Source organism: Panthera uncia, assembly GCF_023721935.1.
Source record: "Panthera uncia isolate 11264 chromosome C1 unlocalized genomic scaffold, Puncia_PCG_1.0 HiC_scaffold_3, whole genome shotgun sequence".
In the NCBI taxonomy this organism is placed as follows: domain Eukaryota; kingdom Metazoa; phylum Chordata; class Mammalia; order Carnivora; family Felidae; genus Panthera; species Panthera uncia.
This window is the reverse complement of record NW_026057584.1, coordinates 80,614,023-80,640,879: the sequence shown is the minus strand read 5'-3', so window position 1 is coordinate 80,640,879 and position 26,857 is coordinate 80,614,023. Positions and strand designations below refer to the sequence as shown.

Sequence of the window (26,857 nt, the reverse complement as noted above, 5' to 3'; positions counted from 1 at the left end):
AACAATCATTCCCAAACTTTTTAAGTAGTAGAACCCTATTTATTAAGAGGAATACCACTATGTATGTCAAAACAGATAGTAACAGAGCTTCTCTGCTGAGGGGTGGAAAGCAGGGGGCGCTGGAAACCCACCCCATCTGTCAGTCTGGTTGCCAGATGACCTCTAAAGTGCTATCACAGAACTCTAGGGTACTTGAGAACAGTTTGATTACTGTTCAGTTGAGGTAGTAATTCTAAAAAAGCGAAGTTTTTTCTAGTTAATAAACTCATTTTCCTCAAAAAGATTACCAGCCATAGACATTTTTAAAAATTGAAAGCAAGTGTAGAAATAAATTAATGAATTTATAATCGAATTCAAGTTATTTTTCAAATAAATGTATTAATCATTAATACAGTAGATTTAAATAAAATTAAAATTAAATGTAAGTACTTTTAAATGCTGGACTGCATAATAATAGAGTAATTTATTTAAATCACTAACATCATAGTTTAAGTATAAATAACAATATAAAAAGCAAATTTAGGTACCATTATTATTTTTAATCACAACTTGAAAAAAGTAAAACATTTTTCAATTTATGACCACAATTTTTGCATATTAAAAACAGTAAATAAAATCACCTCCTGGGTAAAAATGTATGTTTTTCAAAAAGCAGTATAGTTTTTCATGATTTCTAAAATGATTTTCATTTCTTCCTTTTGGGGGAAAAATCGTCATGTAAACAGCACCCTCATCATTTGTCTTTGAAAGAAGAGGCTTCTGATGTGGTTCGTCAAAAGAAGAAGTACCCAAAGAAGCCTAAAGCAGAGGCTTTGATAACATCTCAGCAACCCACTCCTGAGACATTGCCTGTGATCAATAAGAGTGACATTAAGCAATATGACTTTCACAGCTCAGATGAAGATGAATTTCCACAGGTGCTTGTTTTAAAACTATTTTAAAGACATTTCCTTCTAGTCTTTTATATTGCTATATTTTAAAACATAATTGACCTCTTAGTTTTGATTCTTACTTTCTTCACCTAATGTTGTATAGCATAAACATTTTCCACATTATTTATGTAGCCACTCATGTGGTATTTACTTTCCATTATGTTCTCTCAGTTGGATAGAATTTATTCTCTGGAATATTTAGGTGGTTTTCAGTGTTCCTTTTTATAAAAATGAATGTTTCTATTTTTTCCGTCTGTATTTAAAGTAGATTATTAGAAATGAAATTGCTGGGACACCTGGTGGCTCAGTTGGTTGAGCGGCCAACTTCAGGTCATGATCTCAACGGTTCATGAGTTCGAGCCCCACATCAGGCTTTCTGCTATCTGAGCAGAGCCCGCTTTGGAATTTCTGTTCTTCTCTCTCTCTCTCTCTCTCTCTCTCTCTCTCTCTCTCTCTCTCTGCCTCTCTGCCTTTCCCCCATTCACATTCACATGCATGCTCTCTCTCTCACTCTCCCTCCCTCTGGCTGTCAAAAATAAGTACACATTAAAAAAAAAAAAAATGGAATTACTGAGGGGCATCTAGGTGCCTTAGTTAAGAGTCCAACTCTTGGTTTCAGTTCAGGTCATGATCTAATAGCTGATGAGTTTGAGCCCTGCTTCAGGCTCTGCACTGACAATGTAGAGCCTACTTGAGATTCTCTCTCCCTCTCTCTCTGTGCTTACTCTCTCACAAAATAAATAAATAAACTTAAAAAAAGTAGAATTACTGAACCAAAGATTATCAATATTTTAAGATATTTAATACATAATTGTAAATATTCACCAACAATAACCAACAATAATTTTTTTAACAATTTTTTAGCATTTTGTTTTGCAATTTTTAATGTAAACTTTGCTAATTTGGGCAATAACTATTTATATTTTTTTAATGTTTATTTATTTATCTAAAGAGAGAGGGAGAGAGAGTCCGAAGCAGGCTCCACACTCAGCATGCAGCCTGACGAAGGGCTCAAGATCACGACCTGAGCCAATATCAGGAGTTGGACATCTAACTGACTGAGCCACCCTGGCGCCCCTGGCAATAATCATTTAATTATAAAGATTCCAAAGAACTAATGCAAATTGTAAATCATGAAGATAATTCTTTGATTTATATTGCAACAGTTTATAGCAAGATGTTTGCAATTTTAAAAATCTTTTTTTTTTTTTAAGTTTTTATATTTATTTTGAGAGAGAGCATAGGAGGGGCAAAGAGAATCATAAGCAGGCTCTGCACCATCAGCACAGAGCCCACCCAGTATGGGGCTCAAACTCATGAAACCACAAGACCGTGACCTGACCTGAAGTTGCTTAACCAATTCAGCCATCCAGGTGCCCCTGAAATTTTAAATTCTTAATTTCACTTTCACAAGTGCTGTTTTTAAAACAAGACCTTTATGTATCAAAGGATGAATTTTAAAAGATAAATACATATTTATAGTTTAGCACCTGGTCTAGCAACACCCTCTTTTTTCTTGTCTATATGGTATAATCAATGTAAAGAGAATGCTATAACAAATACATTTTATTATATTTTAACATTTTTATTTCATTGCTTTAAGAGAAAAAAAATTCTAACCAACATTACAGACGTTTGGAAGCAAACTGTTTTATAAAACACTTTATGGTTGTAACTATTTAAAATGTAGAATCGTAAAATGTATTCCCTTTGACTAGACTGTGTGTTTTTTTTACTCTTTTATCACTAATTTAGTTTTTCTATCCCAGATATTTTAGCATTCATATGTATTGTAAAATGCACAAATACAGGTTTTAATTTAGTACGCGCTTGAAAAGCACTTAATGAGATAATTGATTACTTTTGTCAAAGGATCATCCAGTTAGACTCAGTGCATTAAAGAGCCACGGGATATTAATTAGGTGGCCATTTTGGAGGAATGAGGAAAATAATGTCCGAACACATAGTAGTTTTCCGATAGAAAGTGTAGGGAGGGCTTCTAGGCAGAGGAAACAGCATGTAAGTGAGAATTGCTTGCAGTTTGGCATTACTGGAGCATAAAAGACAAAAAGGGAAGAGAGGTTGAACAGAATGATGCTTGCAGTAGTAGCCAGGTGGCAGATGGCTTCTATCTACCATTATACACACTAGAACATTATTAAAGAATCTTAAGTAAGAATATGACATGGTTTCAGTATATATTAATAATAGCCTTATATTGGTGTAACTGAAGAGAGCCTTTAAAGTTTTGCTGTACACTCCCAGCTCTTAAGAATGACACCAGGGGATATTATGACCTATGGAAACTTTTCCTTTAGTGCTGGAATCAGTCCATCCTCCTGATAGTGGGACACACTTACATATTAGTCATGTATTCCTCTCGCATTAGGGGACTTTTGTTCCTATTCTAAATTCTTGTGTTTATTCATATAGTCCCCAGCCTTCAAACCCACATCAAAATTTCAAATTATATTTTGAAACTTTTAAGTTCCTCTTGAGTCCTTTTACTGGGTCTTTGACAACTCTTATCAATTTTTATAATGGTATCCCCTGTCACTGAAGAATAAGTATTTACCTATACAGTTGGATATCATTCAGTGAGGCAGCTATTTAGGCTGGAACTCTTACAAAATCAGGATTTTATTGCTAAAAAGATCTGTAAAATAATGATGTGCTGCTTCTTTGTCCAGTAAACAAGGAAAAAGAGAATAGGGAGACTTAAGAGAATAGACATTTTAACCAGATTCTCCAACTGATTTGCAACAGAGCAGAATTAAAGCCCTGTCTTTTCTTAATCACACTTCTGATTCTCCTAATGTCCGCTCTCTCTTCCTATGTCTCAGACTAAATCCTCGAATCCACTCCTGAAGAATGGTGGTCGGGAGGAAGGGGTGGTATATTTTATGCAAAGAATTTCTGAGATTTTGTGACACTTCCCCTGTGTGTATTTTAGAAGAGGTAGAGGATTTGCAAAGGAACCAAAGTATAAAATTCACATTGGGGATTTCCTTTCAAATTTCAGGTTTGGGGCTTGGTTCCACGGGAAGAAGAATCAGCCCCAGCTTACTGTTTCTGTGTCTCCCCCATAGGGTTGGTGGAGGTATATTGGAACCTCACCAAATGCCTTTCTCCCCTGGATGACCCTGCTCAGTGGTAATTACCACAGTTTGGAAATAATGTGGAGAACACATTTTTCCTCTCAAAATAGGAAGAGAGGGATTTGTGAGGTTCAAAATTTGCAAGTAAATTTGGTTGAGCCAGCGTTGTCAGAAAAAGAGATGTACTCCAAAGTGAAATTGCGAGACTACTGAAACTTAAGTACCAAAACTTTTTTTTTTTTTTAATTTTAACCATTATGGGTAGAAATTTATCTAAACCATATTATTTCTCTGCTGTATTAGAGTATATTTGTATATAATTTACTCCGTTTTTGATGACACTTACAAAGTTTGCTCTAAAGTATCAGTGTTGCCCAGGCGTCCACTCAAGTTTTATAGGGATAGTTCACCTAAGATCACGTGGTTCCCAGGCAGAGTGCATTTTAATTATGTGACAACTTTTTGAAAGTCTTTATTTTTTTCTTTTGCTGTCAGGCTATGGGCTTATCATTTCTCTTTGCAACCAGTCTGCTTACCTTTAGCAAGCCTTCTGTCCTTTTCTAATTTTTCTGCTTATCATCTGCCAAGTTTAAAACGTGATTTCACTAAGCTGTACACCTGAAATATTACATTATATGTTAACTGGAATTTAAATAAATAAAAACTAAAAAAGTGTTTTTAAAAAAGTGAGTAGGGAAATAAGGGACTCCCTTTGAGAAAAACGTATGACCTTGTATGGCCTTAGAGGGGGCACTATTCATAAACCTTTTTTACTTCCTAGTTTTTCACTTTTATTACAGAGAAAGAAAGTTATTGGAGAAAAATACATCTGCCTATATAGGTGAACCATAACTGTCAAAATAAAAATATTTATGGCCGCATACATTATTTAGAAAATATAAGTGGGATATATAAAAACTGTACTAATTCTTTTTAAGTACTCAACGTGTTCAGAAGCAATTACACAATACTATGTTAACGTACCTGCAAGAACTAATCCTTTCAAAATAATCATTTTTAACCATAGAAAATCATTGCTAGCCGTTAGCTGTTTGGGGGGAATTTACTGCCTACTATATGTAACGGAGGCATACTGTTTGTGATCAGATTCTGATTTTAGATTCTTACAAAGATTGATCTGTTGACTTCTGATAACTCCTAAATGGAATGTCTCATGCCTCTTTTTTTTTTTAGGTACCATCCCCAGTATCAGAACCTGAAGAAGAAAATGATCCTGATGGTCCCTGTGCTTTCAGGAGGCGAGCAGGATGCCAGTATTATGCTGTAAGAATTTTATTTTTTTTATAGTGTTTTTGTGAACCAGATGTTCATAGGTAACTCTTGTCAGGGTAACTTAGTCTTGATCTAAAAATGGGAAGTCCATCAGCATTTTTTATTTAATATTGCCTATACACATACCAGTAAAAGATGCTAAAAGGTACTTAGTCCTTTCAGAGGATATCCAAAAATCTCATAATCCTTTACTTGGAAATTGATAATTTAGAATTCTAAATTTTAAAAATTTAGTTTTACTTTGGGCTTTAACTGTAGTTTAGCACTTATGAAAATTTACTGTCACTGCTAGAGTTAGGTAAGCCCAGAATCTCTAATTGAAGTTTTGATAGTTGCTGTTCATTAAAATTTATTTTAAGCAAGCCCATCCTGTATATACATACCAAGTAAGTATCAAACATAAAAGAATCATCTTTAAACTCTCCTCATGGCAATATTTTATCTAATAATTATATTCATAACTTTTTGACACACTTAGAAATTGCTTTGTGTTATTAAGTGTTGGTGCAACATTCTGTCAGGAGGGACCCTGACTCCCAGATGCTCAGATTTTCAGATAAAGTGTAACTATAGAGTTAATGAGGTATGGCTTGTGGAGACCATTTGCCTTGTTGCATTATGGTAAACATCTACACTCCAACTTATTTAGGATGTGTGTGTGTGTGTGTGTGTGTGAGAGTAGTGTAGAAGAGGTAGAAAGTTTTTTACAAGTTAACGCTAATGAGAGAAAGAAAAAAATATTATGAAGGGATAGAGAAGTGTTAAGACCCAGAAAAATAGAATAATAAAGGGAATAGGAAGGCAGAGAAATGAACCGTATGTTCTTAAAAGTAAGAAGTGTCAGCCTGACCCATACATGCTTGAAGTACAATTTTTGGTCCAAAAAAAAATTTCTTTCTGGTATATCTCAATAGGAAGCTTATAAATTACTAACTTTCCTATCTCTACTTTTTCTGCCATTGATATTAAAAGCCATATTATTCTTTAAAGATATATTTCTTTTAAAATATACCCTAAAATATTAAATACACTTTGAGTTATTTTGGTGAGTGAACTTTTGATTCAGTTTTGTAAAATTTTATCTGGTTTTTTACAGATAAAACAATTTTACAGTTTTATATCTAAATTTTTATTGTTAATGCTGAATTTTATTTTTGTCATGATTTAACCTTTTTTCTTTTCAGATTTATTCCGTGGGTTTTGATTTTCTTTTTTTTCTTTCTTTGCAGCCTCGTTTGGACCAAGCTAACCACTCCTTTGAAAATTCAGGATTGGCAGATTTGGATAAGTTGAGATACAGGCATTGCCTTACAACACTCACAGTCCCAAGAAGATGTATAGGATTTGCAAGGAGGCGAATTGGCAGAGGTGGAAGGTAAACTATTTGTCTTGACCTGATTTTTGTTTTACAAGGTAGAAGGGAACTAATTCTTCCAGATAATATTTGGTTTTATATTGCTTTTCAGGGTCATAATGGACCGAATATCCACAGAACATGACCCAGTCCTGAAACAGATAGACCCTGAAATGCTGAATGGTTTTTCAAGCTCTTCCCAAACTATAGACTTCTCTTCTAATTTCACTCGGACCAATGCTTCCAGTAAACATTGTGAAAACAGACTGTCCCTTTCTGAAATATTAAGCAATATCAGATCATGTCGACTACAGTGTTTCCAGCCAAGGCTACTAAATTTACAGGACAGTGATAGTGAAGAATGTACCTCAAGAAAATCAGGGCAGACTGTGAACAATAAAAGAGTTTCTGCAGCATCTGTAGCTTTATTGAACACCAGCAAGAATGGCATATCAGGTAAGCTGTCACTTTGTTAAAAATATATCCTGCTCTTTTTTCCGACTTAATTTTCATTATACACTAAATAAGGGCTCAGGACACTGGGTGTTGTATGGAAACCAATTTGACAATAAACTTCATATATTGAAATAAATAAATAAATAAATAAATAAATAAAGGCTCAGGGTAAATTTTGAAGGTTTATTTTCATAATCCCATCATGGAAAAGAATTTTAACCTATTATATTTTTGTTTTCCAGCTTAAGAAACTAAACCCTAGTATTGTGGTTCACATTTTAACCAATGTCATGATACCTATTAAACCAGACTTATATTTTGAGTGTGTGTGCCTGGTACGGTGAATGTGTAGGCAGAATGCATAGAGAGTTCCCTATGGGTAAAGTGGTTATAAGCTGCTACCAGAGCATCATAACCATAGTGTGCATTTGTTAAAGAAAAGTTTCATTTTTGTGTGTATTAACTTTGCTCAAATGTAGGCATTGCTCCTCCAGAGTACCATTGAAAGCTTTCTTTCTGAAAAATGATTTTTTAAGAGTCTCCCTATGAATAGTTGTAATTTTGTCTGATAGCTAACCTCTGATTGAGACTAGAAATAGAAAGCATTTTTCATTTTAAGAAACACTGTGCTCAATTTAATATTTTTATGACATGTACATTGTAAATAATGTATAGTATCTAGAAAATCTAAAATGTAATTTTGATTTGTTTTTATCTGTGGATAGTCTTCTCTTTATCACATGTGTAAGTGGGTATAATTTTGAATATCCTTATGATATATACAAACACTGCATGGTATCCAGAGTCAAAACTAAATGTGACTTGACTCACACTGTTGCTATCCTTTCTTCTTGTAAAACGTGAATGTTTCTAAATTCTTTCCTGGATGTACATTTTACTATGTGAAATTATGTTGAACCTCCTTAAAGTGATTTTAAAGCATTTTATTTGGTCTCAGTAGTGTTCAGTCATTTTTAGTTACTGGACTGCTTATTTTCAGACTTGACCTAGACATATATCTGTTCAAAGATTATAATGGAAAATTGGATTTGTTTGAATGATTGGAAGTTGACATGTCATTTCTCCAAATTAGTTGGTTAATTTTCTCTTAAACAAACTTAGGTAAGGAAAACGGCATCCTGTTATATAAGGTTCATGAGTTTGCGAAGTTTAATAAGCTTTCAAAGCCGAAATAAACACCTAATATGATTTGTGGTGCAGACTTCTTAGAAATCTAAAGGTAGTAGGAAGTTCATGAGTATTAGGTCAGATTTTATTTCTGCCGACTCCAAGACCATGTTCAAATTATTTAACTGAACTAGAACTCCTGTATCAAAAATTACTCAAAATAATTTTTGCCAAAAGAGGAGTTTAAAAACATCTTGGAGCTCCTTTGTGGTTCATTCACTTAAGTATCCAACTCTTGATTTCAGCTCAGGTCATGAATTCGTGGTTCATGAGATCGAGCCCTGCGTTGGGCTGTATGCTGACAACATAGAGCCTGCTTGGGATTCTCTCTTTCCCTCACTCTCTGCCCCTCCCCCATTCATGTGCTCACTCTCTCTCAAAATAAACATTTAAAAAATAAAACATCTAAAAATAGGCATTTATAATTAGATTTGACAGTGGATTGAGTTTCTTCTCTAATAATGTGTACCATAGCAAAATAATGATTTTGTTTCATCTCAACTTGAACATAGCCAGATATTTGCAACTTTCTGCTGTACATTGCCAACATACTCCAGAAGGATTTGACTTGACTCTTGTCCAGAAAATATGTATGGTTGTGTATGTTACAGTATCATCAATACTCTGTATGTATTGATCCAGAATACAACTTAATATAACTTAAATAATTCCATAATAGCTACCTGTAGAATTTTGTGACACTACCATACATCAGCATAAAATAAGCATTTAAAGTATCTGAGGCATGCAATGCCTGGGTGACTCATTTGTGTAAGCCTCCAACTCTTGATTTCAGCTCAGGTCATGATCTTACAGTTTGTGGGATTGAGCCCCGAGTCAGGCTCAGTGCTGGCAGCATGGAGCCTGCTTGGGATTCTCCCTCCCTCTCTCTCAAAATAAATAAGCTTTAAAGTATCTTAGGCATACGTGCACTTTTTAGGTAACTTAAGTGACAAATACGTGATGTTAACATCACATAGACAGTAAGGTTTTTTATTTTTTGCCTTTCCCCTACCATTAAAAAAAAAATGTCCTTTTTCGTCTGTATTAATTATTCCTGCCTTACATTTTTTAGTATTCTCAACAGAGTACCATTTCCTTCTTTCTTTGACAAATCTCAAGGCTTAAGCAACAGCTAAGCTACATAGAGTCAGTGTTTTTAAGTAGAATTTGTCAAATATATGTTTAAATCTGTTACTAGAGTAAAGGATTTTGTTTGAAATTTTCCTTCTGTGCTGTGACCCTCTAGTCATGGAGGCCACAAGGTTTTTGTTTTGTTTTCAATAAATACGTTAGGTTTCAAAATATTAGGCACAGGTATATAAATGCATAATGGAACAAGTCTTTTAACAGCATTTTTGTAAAAAGTTGAAAAGCTCTGACAATTTTAGGTACCCATTTGCACCAGTGGATTCCATTACAATTCCGTAAATTTTGATAAGAATTCTTTCATTTATCTAAAGAGAAGGATGTAGGAGTTTTTAAAAAGTTACATTTTTATATTTGATGGACAGAGACAAAAGAATTGAATCTTCGTATATTTGATTTCTTTTAATCTTTGTCTTTATTAATACTGTTGCCTTCTGCTTCTTCTTAATGGACTTGGTCATGAGAGCATGTGTGTCTTTAAGAGTTTAACAAAACTGACACAGGACCATATTTTTACGTTGCAGAGTATGTCACTGATCTTGGCAATTATAAGTACTGAATTTTCTGTTTCACAGCTGGGAAATCTCAACAAATAAAGGGTTTAATCAGAAGTAGAAACTGCGGCTGCCTGGGTTGCTCAGTTGGTTAAGAGTCCTACTCTTGATTTTGGCTCAGGGTCATGATCTCAAGGTTGTGAGATCGAGCCCTGCATTGGGCTCTGGGCTGGGTGTGAAGCCTGCTTAAGATTCTCTCTTCCTCTCTTGGGGCGCCTGGAGGCTCAGTTTGTTAAGCGTCTGACTTCGGCTCAAGTCATGATCTCACGGCTTGTGAGTTCGAGCCCCATGTCAGTCTCTGTGCTGACAGCTCAGAGCCTGGAGCCCACTTCAGATTCTGTGTCTCCTTCTGTCTGCCTCTCCCATGCTCATGCTCTGTCTTTCTCTGTCTCTCAATAATAAATAAAAGTTAAAAAAAAAAAAAAAAGATTCTCTCTTCCTCTCTCAAAAAAAAAAAAAGAAATAGAAACTCTATACCTTTGACCATAATATTTATTTATATCCCAAGTTTCTTAGTTCTTAGAAAAAAAAACTTGAACTTGAGGGCTAGTGGCGAAGAATATTCCTACTTTTATGCTGTTAATAACCCAGTTAATATTTTTCAAGTCCTGGGGCACCTGGGTGGCTCAATCATTGAGCATCTGACTGTGGCTCAGGTCATGATCTCACGGTTTGTGAATTCGAGCCCACATCTGGCTCTCTGCTGTCAGCACAGAGCCTACTTTGGATCCTCTCTCCCCCTCTCTGCCCCTCCTCCACTCACTTGCACACACTCTCTCTCAAAAATAAATACACATTTAAAAAAATTTTTTTTCAAGTCATAATTCCTGTGTCCTAAAGAATATCTAGTTGTTATTTTTGATATCATACTTAAAGGACTTAAAACAAATTAAAATGTATGTCCTAGGTATTAGAACTAGAACTAAAGACTTCATTTTAAAGCAAAGACACATATCTTATTAACTATTAAGTAAAATAAAGATCTGTTTTCTTAATTGAAAAACTCTTTTCAAAGAATAGAAGTAGGACAGAGAAAGGAAAGATGGATTGTGCTGAACATGGCAAGTGAATAACCAAGGATAGATAATGATTTAGAATTATTATATGGAAAGCACTCTGTTAAGTGTTTAAAAGTTGCGAGATTTTGTAAGACAATACAGGGAGCTTACAGCACATGGCAAGTATTACATTCTTTATATAAATAGATCAAAGTTTTTAGTCATTTGAAACTGCACTATTATTTAGCTCTTTTTTTTTTTGATATTGTTCTTAAATCCCAAACTCCGAAATGAAATTGTATTTCACATCTAACAGTAGCTTTGCTTGGGGCACCTGGCTGGCTCAGTCGGTATAGCATGTGACTCGATCTTGAGGTCATGAGTGCAAGCCCCATGTTGGGCATAGAGATTACTTTAAAAATGAATGAATGAATGAATGAATGAATGAAGCAAGCTTTGTTCAGATTTGAAGAGATGGATTAGTTTACATTCAGTCTTGGTTTTGACTAATGCATGGTTGCAAATGAACACTTTTTTTCCTCATCTCAGTGTACTGAGTAGGTACCAGCACCCTTTTTGATCAGCTTCAAATATCTTACCATTACCAATTTGTAAGAACATCAATTTGAACAGTGTTCCAACAGAAATTCCTGATTTTTGTTTATTTTTCCATTCTTTCTTTTCTTTTTTTTTTTTTTTTAATGTTTATTTGTTTTTGAGAGAGCACAGCTCCATGCAAGTGAGCGGGGAAAGGGCAGAGAGAGAGGGAGACAGAGAATCCCAAGCAGGCTCTGCACTGTCAGTGTGAAGCCCCACGCAGGGCTCAAACTCAGGAATCCTGAGATCACAACCTGAGCTGAGATCAAGAGTTGGACGCTTAACTGACTGAGTCACCCACATGCCCCCCACCATTCTTTCTTAAATTGCCATAAAATGTTTGCAAGTATAAAAAGTTCTTCAATAGATAAAACTACATTTTAACAATGAGCTAAGGTATTCACAAGGATTTATTTTTTGAGTTAGGATTGCTTCCAAAGGTGAGAAATAGATTCAGATTTCAGAAATTAAAAAGACTTTAGTTTGACTGCTAAACGAAATAATATTCAAATTTCAGTTGTAACTATTTAGGTTGGGTGTCAGAAGTTTAAATGCGTCTTTAAAGATTTTATCTTTGGGGGCACCTGGGTGGCTCAGTCAGTTAAGCATCCGACTTCAGCTCAGGTCATGATCTCATGGTTTGTGAGTTTGAGCCCCACATCAGGCTCTGTGCTGATAGCTTAGAGCCTGCTTCAGATTCTGTGTCTCCCTCTTTCTCTGCCCCTCCCCCTGCTCATGCTCTGTCTCTCCCTGTCTCTCAAAAATAAATAAATGTTAAAAAAAAATTAAAAAATAAAAAAAAGATTTTATTTTTTTTAAATCTCTATACCAGCGTGGGGCTCAAACCTATAACCGCAAGATCTAGAGTTACACATTCCATCAACTTAGCCAGCCAGGTGCCCCTTAAATGGGTCTTTATTTTTTTTATTTTCACATTTCATTTGTTCCTTATTCGTTATCCCCCTCACCCTTCACTCCTGACCTCCCCTCCCATCTTCACCCTTTCTACCCACAGTTTTGCAGTTTATTCATGAGTTTGCCTTTAACTGTGACAGTTACATTACAGGATGTGTATAGTCCTAGACACATAATGTCAGCTTTCAAGGATTGAAGCATTTGTCCTCAGAGTAGCTCAGAGTGGCTTATGTGAACTTTCACCTGACTTCTCGCTAAGACATACAAGGTTTAAAATAGGTTGTCCAGGGACGCCTGAGCAGCTCAGTCAATTGAGCGTCTGACTTTGGCTCAGGTCATGATCTCACAGTTCATGGGTTCAAGCCCCTTGTTAGCCTCTGTGCTGACAGCTCAGAGACTGGAGCCTGCTTCAGATTCTGTGTCTCCCTCTCTATCTCCCTCCCCTGCTCATGCTCTCTCTCTGTCTCAAAAATAAATATAAACATTAAAAAAAATTTTTTTAAATAAAATAGGTTGTCCATCTTCCCCCACCCCATCAGCCCCAAATCTTTTAAAACAGACAAACAAAAATGCATGTAGTCAGCTCTGCTTAATAAAGCGTATATTAAGACTTTTGTAACAAAGACCTACCTTGTAGATGGAGAATACTGGATAATATATTCATCTTGACTTTTAGATCTTTATTACCATATTAGATGTTCTTCATTAAGCTGTGAAAACTTGGTCTAGACTAGTGTTTTAAAAAGTTCATAGCTTCCCAAGAATACACTGTATTAGCCCACTTGGAGAAATACTGTGTTAAAAGATAATTTTGAAAAGGCACACACACAGGGGCACCTGGATGGCTCAGTTGGTTGAGCATCCAACTTTGGCTCAGGTTGTGATCTCATGGTTCTTGAGTTCGACCTCTACATCTGTCATGCTCTGCTGACAGTTCATGATTTTGGCTTGGGTGGTGGTCTCGTTGGTGAGATCCAGCCCCAAGTCGGGCTCTGCGGTGGCAGTACAGAGCCTGCTTAGGTTTCTCACTCTCTCTCTCTCTCTCTCTCTCTCTCTCCCTCCCCCTCCCTCCCTCTGCCTTTTTCCCGCTCCCGCACACACAGGTGCCCTCTCTCTCAAATAAAAATTAAAAAAATAAAAAGGCACACACACAAGCACAAAAACCATATGTTCATACCCTGTTATGAGATGGTCATCCAAAAGTTCCAGAATGTATTTCTATTAGATTTTTCTTTTTAGTTAATCAACAAAACTATACAAAGTTAGCGAATACTTGTAAAGATTTCACATATACTGAAGAATATCTCTGTGGGCCTAAGGTTAAGAAACCAGCATAAAGTCTAGGGGAGATACCTTGAGTATATTTTTAGTGGATCTGTCAAAATACGGGAGAGAAAGCTGATAAGGGGTCATCCTAGCAGACCACCATATAGGAATCACATCCTTGAAAGGTGAAAGATGAAATGAAGAATAGTATTCTAGGACTTTTGAAAGCAAAATCAACATTCCAAGGATGGTAACAAGTATTCTCACAAAAACTACATGGATTCATCTGGTAAATAAAGCAACTGATAAATCTAAGATAGGTAATAAGCCAGGTATAAAGAAGATAGCCAGGAAGGTTAGGGGCTTTACTGAAAAACAGAGTTTTGGTTATATACACAAAATATTTAGAAATGCAGGTATGCCACTAATGTATAGAATGACATATTTGCATATATAATGAGGAAAAATCAGTAATACGTATACCTATCAGCATGTGTTAACTACAGAAATTTGGAAAAGTTACTCAGGTAAAAAGACATTTCCATCCATCTGGATTTTAAGGAAATATTGCTACCTTCACAAAACAATCAGTTTTGTGGTTACTTTTAAACTGGCAGGAATTGGAGGGCATGGGGTAGGGTAGATTATGACCAGCATAAATTTTACTTTTAAGCTAGCAACGTGTAAGCAACTAGTAGAAAGAACTTGGCTTGGCCCTAAGCAAGAGAAGCAGGTAAGGCTTCTTTCTTGCATATTCCCAGTTGCCCTTTTGCCACTACACGCACCACCACCCCCCCACCTCAAAGCTGGGCCCCTAAATTCTAAACAGTCTTCTTCACACTATAACTATGACTTTTTCTGACCTGTTTTAACTTTTGCCTCTTGATGATTGTAAGTCAACGTAAGAAATAAATTTCTTGTGGAAATATTTAAGTAATTTATGAAAGGAAACATAATTAGTAGGAAAGGTACTTTCCATCAAACACCTGTCTCCACCTACCATTAGGTCAACTCTAAGAATGATAATTCAGTACTGTGTCTGTGCTATTAAAATCATACATTTCTTACTGCTTTCCATCCACCTAACAAAAGGAAAGAGGTCAGTTAGAAAGGGTGTTTTGTATGTGTTCCAATTCTGTGTCATGATTACTAATTGTTCTTTTTGTCTAAAGAGTTGAAAATGATATGAAATAATGCTCTAGAAAATTCCAAATGAGGAACTTTATAGTAAAGAAAGAACTCGAGGTCAAGAATGGATATAACATGCTGAGCTTGAAGTAACGGGGAGGAGAAAAAAATAAATGTCATTTTTTAAGGCATATCCATATTATAGAGTTAAATTGAGTTTATATTAGTAACTTTTTTTTAATGCTTTTTTCTTTTAATGTTTATTTATTTTTGAGACAGAGACAGAGCATGAACGGGGGAGGAGCAGAGAGAGAGAGAGAGAGACACAGAATCCAAAGCAGGCTCCAGGCTCTGAGCTGTCAGCACAGAGCCCGACGCGGGGCTCGAACTGACAGACCATGAGATCGTGACCTGAGCCAAAGTCGGACGTTTAACCGACTGAGCCACCCAGGCGCCCCTATATTAGTAATTCTTAACCAGTAATGGGATCAGGGGTGACATTTTTATTATTAAAATCAGCCAGGGTTTAAAAAGGTTAGGAAACAGTGACCATTAATTTGAATAATTTGGATTGAGCCTTGATTGGTTAGGATTTTAATGCGTTTCTTTTTTTTTTTTTTTTTAATGTTTATTAGAGCATGAGCGGGGGAGGGGCAGAGAGAGAGGGAGACAACAGAATCCGAAGCAGGCTCCAGGCTCCGAGCTGTCAGCACAGAGCCTGACGCGGGGCTCAGACTCACAGACCTTGAGATCGTGACCTGAGCCGAAGTCAGATGCTCAACCAACTGAGCCACCCAGGTGCCCCTTAATGCATTTCTTATGGGAAAAAAAGATGGGGTTCCTGAGCAAATTAATGGTCTCAACAAGACAGGGCAATAAACAGATATAACCCCACCCCAAAACAGGCAATTTTATCAGCATTCCTTTTTAATATATACGTAAATGATCATCCATTCATAAAAAACAAGCAGAACCATCTATAGTTGGCAACACTTTGTTACTCATGGATTACCAACCAAGAGTAATTTTTTTAATTTTGGAAAAAAAATGTTTAATGTTTGTTTATTTTTGAGAGAGAGTGCAAGTGGGGATGGGCAGAGAGAGAAAGGGAGACACAGAAGCCAAAGCAGGCTTCAGGCTCTGAACTGTCAGCACAGAGCAGGACAGATGCAGGCAGGGCTCGAACTCACGAACCATGAGATCATGACCTGAGCCAAAGTTGGGTGCTCAACCGACTAAGCCACCCAGACGCCCCCAAAAGCAATTTTTTAATTAAAAAAAATGCTATTTGTTCTTTCTACTAATTTAAGTACATACTTATTCTGAATTAGTGAGATTTTATGATTTTCTGACTTAAAAGATTTTAGAGAAGAAGATTCTCATTGTTCTCATTTCTCTCTCAATTTTGAAGTAGCTGTTAAAACTGTATTCACTTAATTTTCTTCCTCATTTAAAATTAATCACTGTGACTCCCACCTTTTCACCACAACAAAAAACTTAGCTCCAGATAAACTTAACACTGGATTTGAGGGACTAGACCATGCTAACACCAGATTCCAACCAAGTTCATTTAATTTGAATTGGCACAATCCTTTATACACATAAGACTTATTAAACATATTTATTTGGGTTTAACTTAAGAGTTTTCCTTCCTGCCTTTTATCTAATAAACTATTTTTCATCTCTTTCCCAAGGTTTTCAAACAACTGGAAATTTATGAATACTTCACATTTTCATTTGATTTTGAAGATTGTAAATTTAGAATTAAAAATGTTTTTTACATTTAAAAATAGAACACTTGCAGTGAATTTAACATGTGCAAACAAAGAAAAACATTTGATTTTGTTGGTAATTCAGTAAGATAACTAATGTGTACTTCAAAAATGCAGGTAATATTAAAATTTTACAGTGTGCACTCTCATAGCCCCAGGTCTTTGAATCTTCTAAAAATAAAATTGCTATCTAAGAACTTTTTTTCCTTCATAGCCCAATACAAATTTTAAATGATAACGTTGTCGAACAGAAATGAAGGCATATTTAATGTTTTGTCCATCTCTGGGGCCTAACTCCCTTTTAATAGAAAATAGACTGTATCTATTCATAGCTTGTTATATGTCTAATTTACCATCACGTTTTTTAAAATTTCTCCTTTATAGTAAATGGAAAACTTGGGGGAGTAGTCAAGAGTAACCTAGGTTCAGGCTGTGTCCTCTTCTAGCTAAACTCCTTTAGGTCCTGTTAATGAGACTTTAGGTCCTATTGATGAGATTGCTCACTTGCATTTAAAGGTTGGCTCATATTAGTTGCTATTCCTTTATATGTATCTTTTCTTTCCAACTACACTTTTGGACTTTATAGCTGGGACCCTCCTTTTGCCTTTTATTTTGCCATGTATTCACTTAACTCTTAATGTACCACTCTGCATCATCGTAAATAGTAAATACTGATTGACTGAAAGAGATAGGAGAGAGGAAAGAAAGCAATGAAGAAAAATAGAGCAAATTTACTCTAGTAGTACATGTATTCTGATCTGATTTAATACTTCATGATTTTGATAATGTACTGACTTCTATGGAAATAGCTTTATGTCCTCTAAATCAGTTTATCAGTGATTTACTTGAAAATTAATGAAAATTTTTTACGTTTCTTTGAGAAAAATGCTTTCCTCTTACAACTTTTTCTTGGCTAATCTTATAAACAAACGTTTTAGATGTCTCATTTTTACTTGAAATCTGTTAACACAGTTGGTCACCCCTTGATTGCATCTGAGGATATATTCTGTCTTTAGTTTTCTGAAGAGTTCTCTGATTTCTAACCCATATTTCTATAGATAAGACTTATTTTAGCATCAAATCTGTTGGCTTGAACTACAGTTACTGATTGTGCAAGGTGAACACCTTTGTACTCTACTCTGATTTGTAACCAGGGAAAATGTCCTAGTTGAGAACCAGCAATAAGAATCCTTTATAGTTCTGCAGATGGTCCTGCTTTCTTAATAAGGCTATCACTTAGTCATCATCATTATTATTTGTATTAATAAATCAGTTTTCTCATTATATACTTCCACAATTTAGAAAGCTAAGAATGATCCCAAAGACACGAAGTCTGAATAAGTAATAGAATCCTCATATTAGGACTATTTTGTACAGTATAAACACTGCATGTAGGAACTTCTTTTGGCATGTGATTTTAGAAGATCATGGATATTAACATAAACCACTTTTGCTTTTTATTGAGTTTTTTGCTCATGTATGATTTGCACTTGCTTTTCATCTTAATTGTGCAATAATTTTAATTGTATTCTATTTGTGTTGTGCAAAGTACTTTAAAATATACTTCTGAACTGAATGTCCTTTGCCAGTAACAGGGGGTATCACAGAAGAACAGTTTCAGACACATCAACAGCAGTTAGTTCAAATGCAAAGGCAGCAGCTTGCTCAGCTTCAGCAGAAACAGCAATCTCAGCATTCCTCGCAACAGACGCACCCAAAAGCACAGGTGAACCTGTCTTTTAATCGTGGTTGTTTCTTTTTTCTTCTTTAATTACATAGTTTTGTACAATTTTGTCAAGTCAAAGATAACCTTGATAAACTAATGTATATTTAATGAGGAGAATACTAGAGTCAAATATGGTATTTGTAATTTAGGAAAGAAACCACATTGTTTTAGAGGGGTATTGAGAATTTGTGGAAGGAATTAGATACTCTTAGAATTATCATCCCCACCCCTACTCTGCCTCCAAAACTTTTTTCCCCCAATCTTAACCCCTTCCTAAACTGTGTTTTTAAGTGCCATTTGGGTGTGCCCCATGACTTAGGAGGTAATTTTCTTGAATTGTCCACTAAATCCAAACAACATAATCCCTTGCCTCTTTGAATCACATTTCCCTGAAGAAAAAAATTGCCACTAGGTGACGTTTTCCATTGGCACCATTAGACGAATATGCTAGGGGTTAAGAACAAAAATACTTTATAAAATTGCAATTGCCGGAAGAAAGAAACCCTGCAAATGCCTTGATATGAGCCCTATAACACTTATTTTGAAGTTGTGGCATCCAAAACTGTATGAGAATAAATTTCTGTTGTTAAGCCACTAAAAATAAAAGTGTAATTGAAAAGTTTGTTTGAAATTTGAGCCATCTGAAAGAAATAAATCTAATACTTTAGGTCTTAAGTTTTGTTACTTCATAATTCCAAAAGTAACTCTGAAGTAATAACTGAGGTTAACTCAATCTTTGTTGTATTCTGTGAGCTCTCAGGCCAGCGTCTGCTGATGGTAGGTCAGTTCATTCTCAGAGGGTCACTAAATACACTGACCTTGGAAATCCTGAATCCAGCAACATGAAAATCTCAGTGACACCAGGAGCCCTCAGCACTCCTCTAGCATCCGGGTGGATTTGGGACTAGCCTGCATTCTGGAGCTATTGGGTGACCTGTTTCATGCAGAATCAAGAGGAATGGCCATTAAACTTGCCTTTGTTTGCTTTTTCTGAATCTCTCGGGTAACTAGCCTATTTGCGAGGTTAGTTAGGCAAGACATGTTTTTACATTGTGACAAAAAGGATGGTTAAATTTCATTTTGTCCCTAGTATCTAGATTGTCAAGTATTTTTAAAGACATTCTTTAACACTTATTGGAAAAATTAATAGAGCATAAAAGGTTTGAGGTTTTTTTAATCCCCTAGTTCTTTCTCAGAAATAGTTGCTTCCCAATTTTTAGTCACTCCCTGCTTAAAAATGCCAAAAATAGTCTGTGGAGTCTTGGATCTCTTAATCTTAGCACTTACACCTGTTCAAGATGAAAAAGGAAACCACCTTTTGGGTTTGTCCATTTCTTAATATTCACATTCATGAAATCACATTTGAAAAATTGAGAGTTTAATTTTGTTCATTTTATAGGGCTCAAGCACCTCTGACTGTATGTCTAAAACACTTGACTCAGCCAGCGCCCACTTTGCTGCATCTGCAGTAGTCAGTGCACCTGTTCCAAGTCGCAGTGAGGTAGCCAAGGAACAGAACACTGGCCACAACAACATAAACGGTGTTGTCCAGCCTTCAGGTAAGCCTGTGGCTTCATGCGATACTTACTAGCTCGAGGTTGTAACTTACTGATTGGAGATACGGTGTTTGTTTTAAATACAAGGGGAAAAAATCGTACAAGTTAGGACTCCAGAATTTCTGAGGATAGGTGTGGCGGAATAGCTGCATATTTTCTGGAAATCACGTAGAGCCTGCTCCCTGTTTCCTCCTGCTCCCACTAGATACCTTCCTGTGTAACTCTCCACCCTGCCTGGTTTTATCCACATACTGTCAGTTGCCTCACATCTTAGGAAACATACTGAGCTAATCGCTAACCATCACACTGGAATTATCCGTGCATTGATAGGCAAAATATAATCCAGGTTGATCTGTCAGTAAGTTTGAAATTGGGTTTACCTTCCCACTGGCACATACTCATGGGACTGCTTTCTCTGACTCCTCCTCTTGAAATACAGTATTACTCTGAAACCTTGTCTGCTTCTTACCACCCTGAGTCCTCAAAGACTTGCTGTTCCTATCAGCCTTCAGCTACTACTCAGACCCTAGGGTTTTTCCACTTGCTTTTAGATACACCCATGATCCTGATTACCCCGCCTTACTGATTCCTTGCATGCGTGAATTATGATGGAATCCGACTGTCATTTCCACGTGGTCTCAACCTCCAGAGAGGACCTCTCTGCCCTGTTGTTTCCTACTTTCCAAATGTAGACTTTTATGCAGGCTAGTAGAAAAATGTGTCTTTGGCTTGTAACAGGTAAGTATGTTGTGATCAGGAACTCTCTTTGGAGAGGCCATTATGTGGAAAGTTAATTTGGTATGTAATTAGAATACAAATGTTTGCACAGATTTTTATTAAACTCTGATTTTCTGAGAGTTTAATTAATGTCTCATGATACGAATTAAATGATGTTATTTTTCTCCTTCAGGAACCTCTAAAACGTTATACTCCACCAATATGGCTTTATCATCCAGCCCAGGGATTTCAGCTGTACAACTTGTAAGGACAGTTGGCCACACCACTACAAACCACTTAATCCCAGCATTGTGCACAAGCAGTCCTCAAACACTTCCCATGAACAATTCCTGCCTGACAAATGCAGTGCACCTCAATAACGTCAGTGTTGTTTCTCCAGTCAATGTGCATATCAATACACGGACTTCAGCACCATCGCCAACAGCCTTAAAACTTGCCACGGTTGCTGCCAGTATGGACAGAGTGCCAAAGGTTACTCCCAGCAGTGCCATCAGCAGCATAGCAAGGTGTGTGTGTGTGTGTGTGTGTGTGTGTGTGTGTGTGTGTGTGTGTATTTCTGGTACCATCCTGTCCCTTTCTGCTGGCTGTCCTATGGGAGGAAAAAGACATTTTTTACTGCAATAGATGTCTATTGATTGACTTGCTTTTAACACATACTGAGTTCTACTCAGGGTAAAGCTCTGTGACTTAGATTATTTGTTTGAGGTCAATAGTGGGATGTTTACATGCCAACCAGAAGCATAAAAAACAAGGGGGGAAAGCACATCAAATTGGGAACCATCAAGCCCAAAAAATAAATCAAAGGATATTTTAGAAGCTTGAGTCTTCTACTGTTTTTTTGTAGCTTAGACAGTTGGGGAGGTTAGAGTTGTTACTGATTCCCATGCCAGAGCTTTAATTTTCAAATCAAAATTTGTGTTTTCTTCAACATTATAAAAAGAAAGTAAATTATTCTATGTATATATTAAAATTGAGACTCTTCTGGGATTAGCTAAATCTGTGATCATGTATTTCAGGGTATGTTTTTATATTTCTTTGATACTAGTACATGAGAGCAACAAATCAGAAAAAAACTTGACGTGCATGAGTTAATAACTTACTGCATGACCTTAAACCTATAAAATTAAACTGTAGTGGAAAGTAATCTAAGTACTGTTGTGCTTCTGATGATGATTCTTTTTTTTTTTTAATTTTTTTTTAATGTTTATTTTTGAGACAGAGAGAGACAGAACGTGAACGGGGGAGGGTCAGAGAGAGGGAGACACAGAATCTGAAGCAGGCTCCAGGCTCTGAGCTGTCAGCACAGAGCCCAACGTGGGGCTTGAACTCACGGACCGTGAGATCATGACCTGAGCCGAAGTCGGACGCTCAACCGACTGAGCCACCCAGGCACCCCTGATGATTATTCTTTTTGAGCATCATATGCTTCATCTATTGTAAAAAACTTGGATTGTCCTGTGTTACATATTTTCATAAGTAGTTTATCATTGGCTTCCCCCGAAATATTATGTTAAATTACTGTGTTTCCTAAGTAAACAATTGTAATCAAGTAATTAGGAAATAATAGAATTTCTTAGATACACAAAACTTTTCCTCATTCCTGTATAGCAATTGTAAAAGTAGGAAATGTTCTTGTGAAGTACATGTTTAGTTGTAGTTACGTAAAACCGTATCTGTAAATACTGAGTGATAATATCATATTCTGGAGAGTATTAATGTTTATTTTACTCTTTGCCTTATTTTAGAGAGAACCATGAACCAGAAAGATTGGGTTTAAATGGAATAGCAGAGACAACAGTAGCTATGGAAGTGACATAACCTAAAACGTGTGGCTTTGACCTGTGCTGATGGTGTGCAGTCATTCATATTCCAGCTGAATGCAAAAGGCGACACTCTGTGGATCACAGAGCGTAACAATGGACCTAAATGGACTACAATATATCGGATATGAAATCGATATATGATGTATATTTTGTAAAATTGGGAAAATCACTACCTTGTAAAATAGTTTATTTGTATCATCAATATTATTTCTGTTACTTGAATAGTAGATATTCATCATCATGCTTTTGCACTTGAATTTGCAACTGAATGGATTTTAAAAAATAATTCTTTAATGGGATCATGAGCATGAAATGGGATCCTGCATCACTTGTTTTAACTATTTATTTTGCCATGTTTACATTTTGTATCTTGTAAAAATAAATCCAACTTTGTGTCTAAAAAGTTAAAGATTCATAGCTAGGAAATGAAATTCTTGTAATTTTTTTCTAAAGAAACTGTAAAGTTTTCACTTGGTTCATTTTGTTTCACAATTTGACTAGATGGACTTTTTGGTAAATACTAGTGGCATTTCACTGTCAAATATGAAGTTCAAGGCAAAATAGTATTTTCTATTACTGTGCAGGGGAAAGGGATGGATCGATACATGCAAATTTAATGTAGTAACTCACTTTTCCATATATTTTGAATGTATATTTCTATTTATAATACCAGTTTATAAAAAATAATTACACAGGAAAAACGGACTAGGAAAAATTATGCATCTAGCACATTTAAACTGTGCAGATAAGAAAATTTTTCAAGGATTACATTTTATCTGAAGACTGCATATTTTAACTGGCTTTAAAACTGTAACACACCACATAAAGGATATTTTACCAGGTATGTATTGCATCATATCATTGCAATAATTATTGGAAGTCTAGATATCGAGCCATCCCAGGTGTTGGGAGGGGGGGAGGGTTGTGGCAAGACTGTCTTTTCAATTTTGGAGAGTTTTCCTGTGGCTACAAGGCAAGTAACGGGTTGGAAAAAGTCTGACTGTAAGCGTTGGACACCTTCATAGTGTAGTGTTTTAGTGACTTTTTTTATACGGTTCTTGTAAATTAGATACGTGTAGTGGTGTTTCAGAATGTTTGTTTATGCACTAGTTCAGACAACTTTCCCTGTTACTTGTTCTTGATAAGTGAAAACTGCAGGGAAATAAAAATACATATCAAAACATGGACATGCTGCATATGTGTTTATTTCACAATGTGCACACAGCGTAAGTGAGAATTTAAGGGAGACGATAGCACTTAACAGCACTTTTCATTTTCACAGTGCTTTCCAAGCATTAATGAAAAGATTTGTAAGAAGCTCATCTGTGGGCACTATTGGGTTTCAGATAATCCAATATAAACTACCTTTGATATGAAAAGTTCTTAAAATAGTTTACGGAATGTAAGTAATTTGCAGTATAACATTCACTGAAATCTCATAAATGAGCCTCATTTTATAAATAAAAGTTTAGAGTAGAATTATATTGCAAGGGGGTTTTGTCAAGTAAGTACCGGGAAATGTAAATATTTTTAATGAATATGATTAAAACCATTTCAAACTTACATAATTTTATACTTTACATTTTTTATATCTGCAGTCCTGAAAGTTGTAAAATTGATATGTCAGTTGAATTAATGGGCCAAGATTTCTGCTGAGAGTGGTTTTTATTCAGGTCCTAAATGTGTAAAGCAATTTATGGTCAAAACCACAGAGAAAAATAAATTTAATTTCTTCATCGGTTGTGACCTGATAGGATCCATGCTCGTTTCTGCCATACTACCTCTGGAGTTAACTCATTGCTGATGATATAAAGGAAATAATTTTGATTTGATATGTATTATGACTGTGTTCATTCTGCTTATAGTGATGTATCTCCTTGCTATTAAGAACTTAACTTTAGTGCCAATTTTGGAGAAAGCTTTTTTTTCCATTTTACTAAGTAAAGCATGAAGTGAACTTGCCTTATGTGATATACATGTTATAAATAATTTAAGTAAAACAAAAGAACTATCCATTTGTACAGTTTCTGGAGATGTGGCAAACCCAGACCTTATCAAAAACTGGTGACCAATTTATTTGTTCCTTTCGAAGTAAAATAGAAAACTAAGTCCTTCCTTATTTTGGTGGTTGTAACTCTCACAGATGGCATTTCAGTTACTTGGACACACATTTTTCCAGTGCTTTTCAAAACCTTTCAAGTGATGAGAGACTTACCTTTCACCTTTAAGAACAGTTTGTTTTTGCGCTGGCCCCCCACTGGGCAGTACCACCCTATTTTGGTTTTCTGAGGAAACTAATGTTGATGTTGTAGTTCACTAAGCTTCCAGAGTTCTTGGAGAATGTGGGTTTTTTTGATGGGATGAGTAGGTTGGTGGTTTGGTTGGGTTGGGGGTGGGGGAGGTTGTTTTGTTTTGTTTTAAGCAAAAGGGCTACTCATGTCCTGTGGTATCTTGTAATTTGATATAGTTAGAAATATTTATAAACCATTTTTCTGCCTGCCTTTCCTAGTAATTCAAGATCATGTTCATGACCAGTTACTGTGATGTAGCTCTAAAGGTATTTGAGGATATGTTGCATATCTTTCTTTTGCAAAAGACCAAAGGAAAAATAAATCTGTCTGGAGGGCAGATGTAAAAAATATATATATGTCACACACACTCATACCCCCACACACATTCTGTCTTTTTAAAAAATAGGGAATCAGTATTTGCACCTGTGCTTAGTGTTTATTACCAAGGTGGCTTTTTGTGGGGGGAAGAGCAAGAAGGAGGACTAATATTTCAGAAACTTATCCCTAGTATATACTGCTATATTTGAATTTAATGCTATACTTCGGACACTTTTTTTTTTCATTAATAGTACACTTTTAACAGAAATGTTTCATTCTTTAGTTAATTTGGCAAACTTAAATTTCAAAAGGTTAAGTGTATTTCAAATAATTCACTATTCTATCATGTAGGACGAGGGTTTTTTGTTCTTTTGTTGTTTTTTTTTTTTTCGTTATTAATTGCAGTGTATTCATGGCTAACCTCATGGAGCATGTAGTTTTCTTAGTGACTTTTTCATTTAGTCCTAACAATCATGTAATGTACCAGTATTCTTCCCATTTTACGAATCAGGAAAATGAAACTTAGAGAAATTAGATAACTTGCCCTATGCCACCTAGTTGCAAAGTTACTGAGCCAGGAATTAGACTTAGGTAGTCCCCACACTTCTAACCACTGCCTCCCATCCTTAAAGTGGAAGAAGTGCCCTTCAAAGGAGAACTTACTGTACTTCTCAGTCCACTTACTGGCAGCATCTGTAGCAAGCCGAGTCTAAAACTTAATTAGGAAACAACCTCCCCCACTCTTACACCGCCAGGCAATTAATATTTTGTTTTCTGCTTCCCAGATTGAGTGCATTAGATCCAACTTTGGCTTCTAGCCATCCGACAAGGAAGCCCAAGCCAATCAGATTTTCCTCCTCTGTCTGCCAGACTCGCTAATAAGTGCTTAAAGCTCTCAATCAGCACATGTGAGCGGAAGCTGGATCTGGGCCCAACATGGGATGGAGTTTAGCCCTTGCTGGACCTTGGTTTCCCCATCTGTAAAATGAGCAAGTTCCTAAAACTCCAGAAGGGAGGCCAGTGACAGGCATGGTGAAGGATTAAGTGTGGCCCGTGTGTCAGTGGTTTGTCACCAAGGAAGTAAATTATGTGGGAGCTAAGGCTGAGCGTACAGTTAGTCCAGAGCTGCTTTTTGTTAAATCATTAACATCCGGCATACGGACAGTTGTATTCTATCGTGTAATGCAGCTGAACTTGCATGGAAACAATTCTAAACAACTACAGTGACAAAGTCCCAAGAATTCTGTATTTTTCAGAGGTGTCAATGGAGGAAACAAGACAGACGATAAGTACAGTAGAATGTCAGAATTTCTTGAGTGTGGTTTTAATCCCTTCTCCACCATTTAATTGGCAGATGATTTCATCATCTTCATCTCTCTGAACTTGGATCATAGGACAAATGGTAAAATCAGCCTGTAAACATCTCCCCCAGCTCTGATACTGCAGGAATCAAATCTCCCACTTCCTTAGATGATTCACTTACTTTCCAGAAGAGTCACTTTCCCTGCTATTGTCACTATCCCTTAACTTACCAGCACCATTCATAAGGATCAGTAACATCAGACCCTATATGCCTTCCTACCATGCCTTTTCCTTTTCCTATTATCAGAAGGGGAACTGTTTCTTATTTCAAACATGGACTGTAAGCGTTTTTAGCTGTGGCTTACTTCAAAGCTTGAAATTTTAACACAGGGAAGAAGAAGGT

General features: G+C 36.1%; 1 protein-coding gene across 2 annotated transcripts in view; it reads left to right on the top strand.

The window, feature by feature from the left end:
• EPC2 (enhancer of polycomb homolog 2) overlaps positions 1–24,554 on the top strand; it is a 121,742-nt gene extending 97,188 nt beyond the window's left edge. Inside the window, exons 7-14 of one of the 2 annotated variants that reach the window (XM_049616146.1) lie at positions 726–917; positions 5,225–5,314; positions 6,553–6,698; positions 6,790–7,133; positions 18,296–18,426; positions 19,826–19,985; positions 20,893–21,226; positions 22,466–24,554. In XM_049616146.1, coding sequence (XP_049472103.1) covers positions 726–917; positions 5,225–5,314; positions 6,553–6,698; positions 6,790–7,133; positions 18,296–18,426; positions 19,826–19,985; positions 20,893–21,226; positions 22,466–22,538 — 1,470 coding nt within the window. In that variant the 3' untranslated portion in view covers positions 22,539–24,554. Of the gene's footprint in view, positions 1–725; positions 918–5,224; positions 5,315–6,552; positions 6,699–6,789; positions 7,134–18,289; positions 18,427–19,825; positions 19,986–20,892; positions 21,227–22,465 lie in introns of both variants that reach the window. The other variant, XM_049616145.1, reaches the window with a different exon arrangement.
• Positions 24,555–26,857: the final 2,303 nt, after the last annotated feature.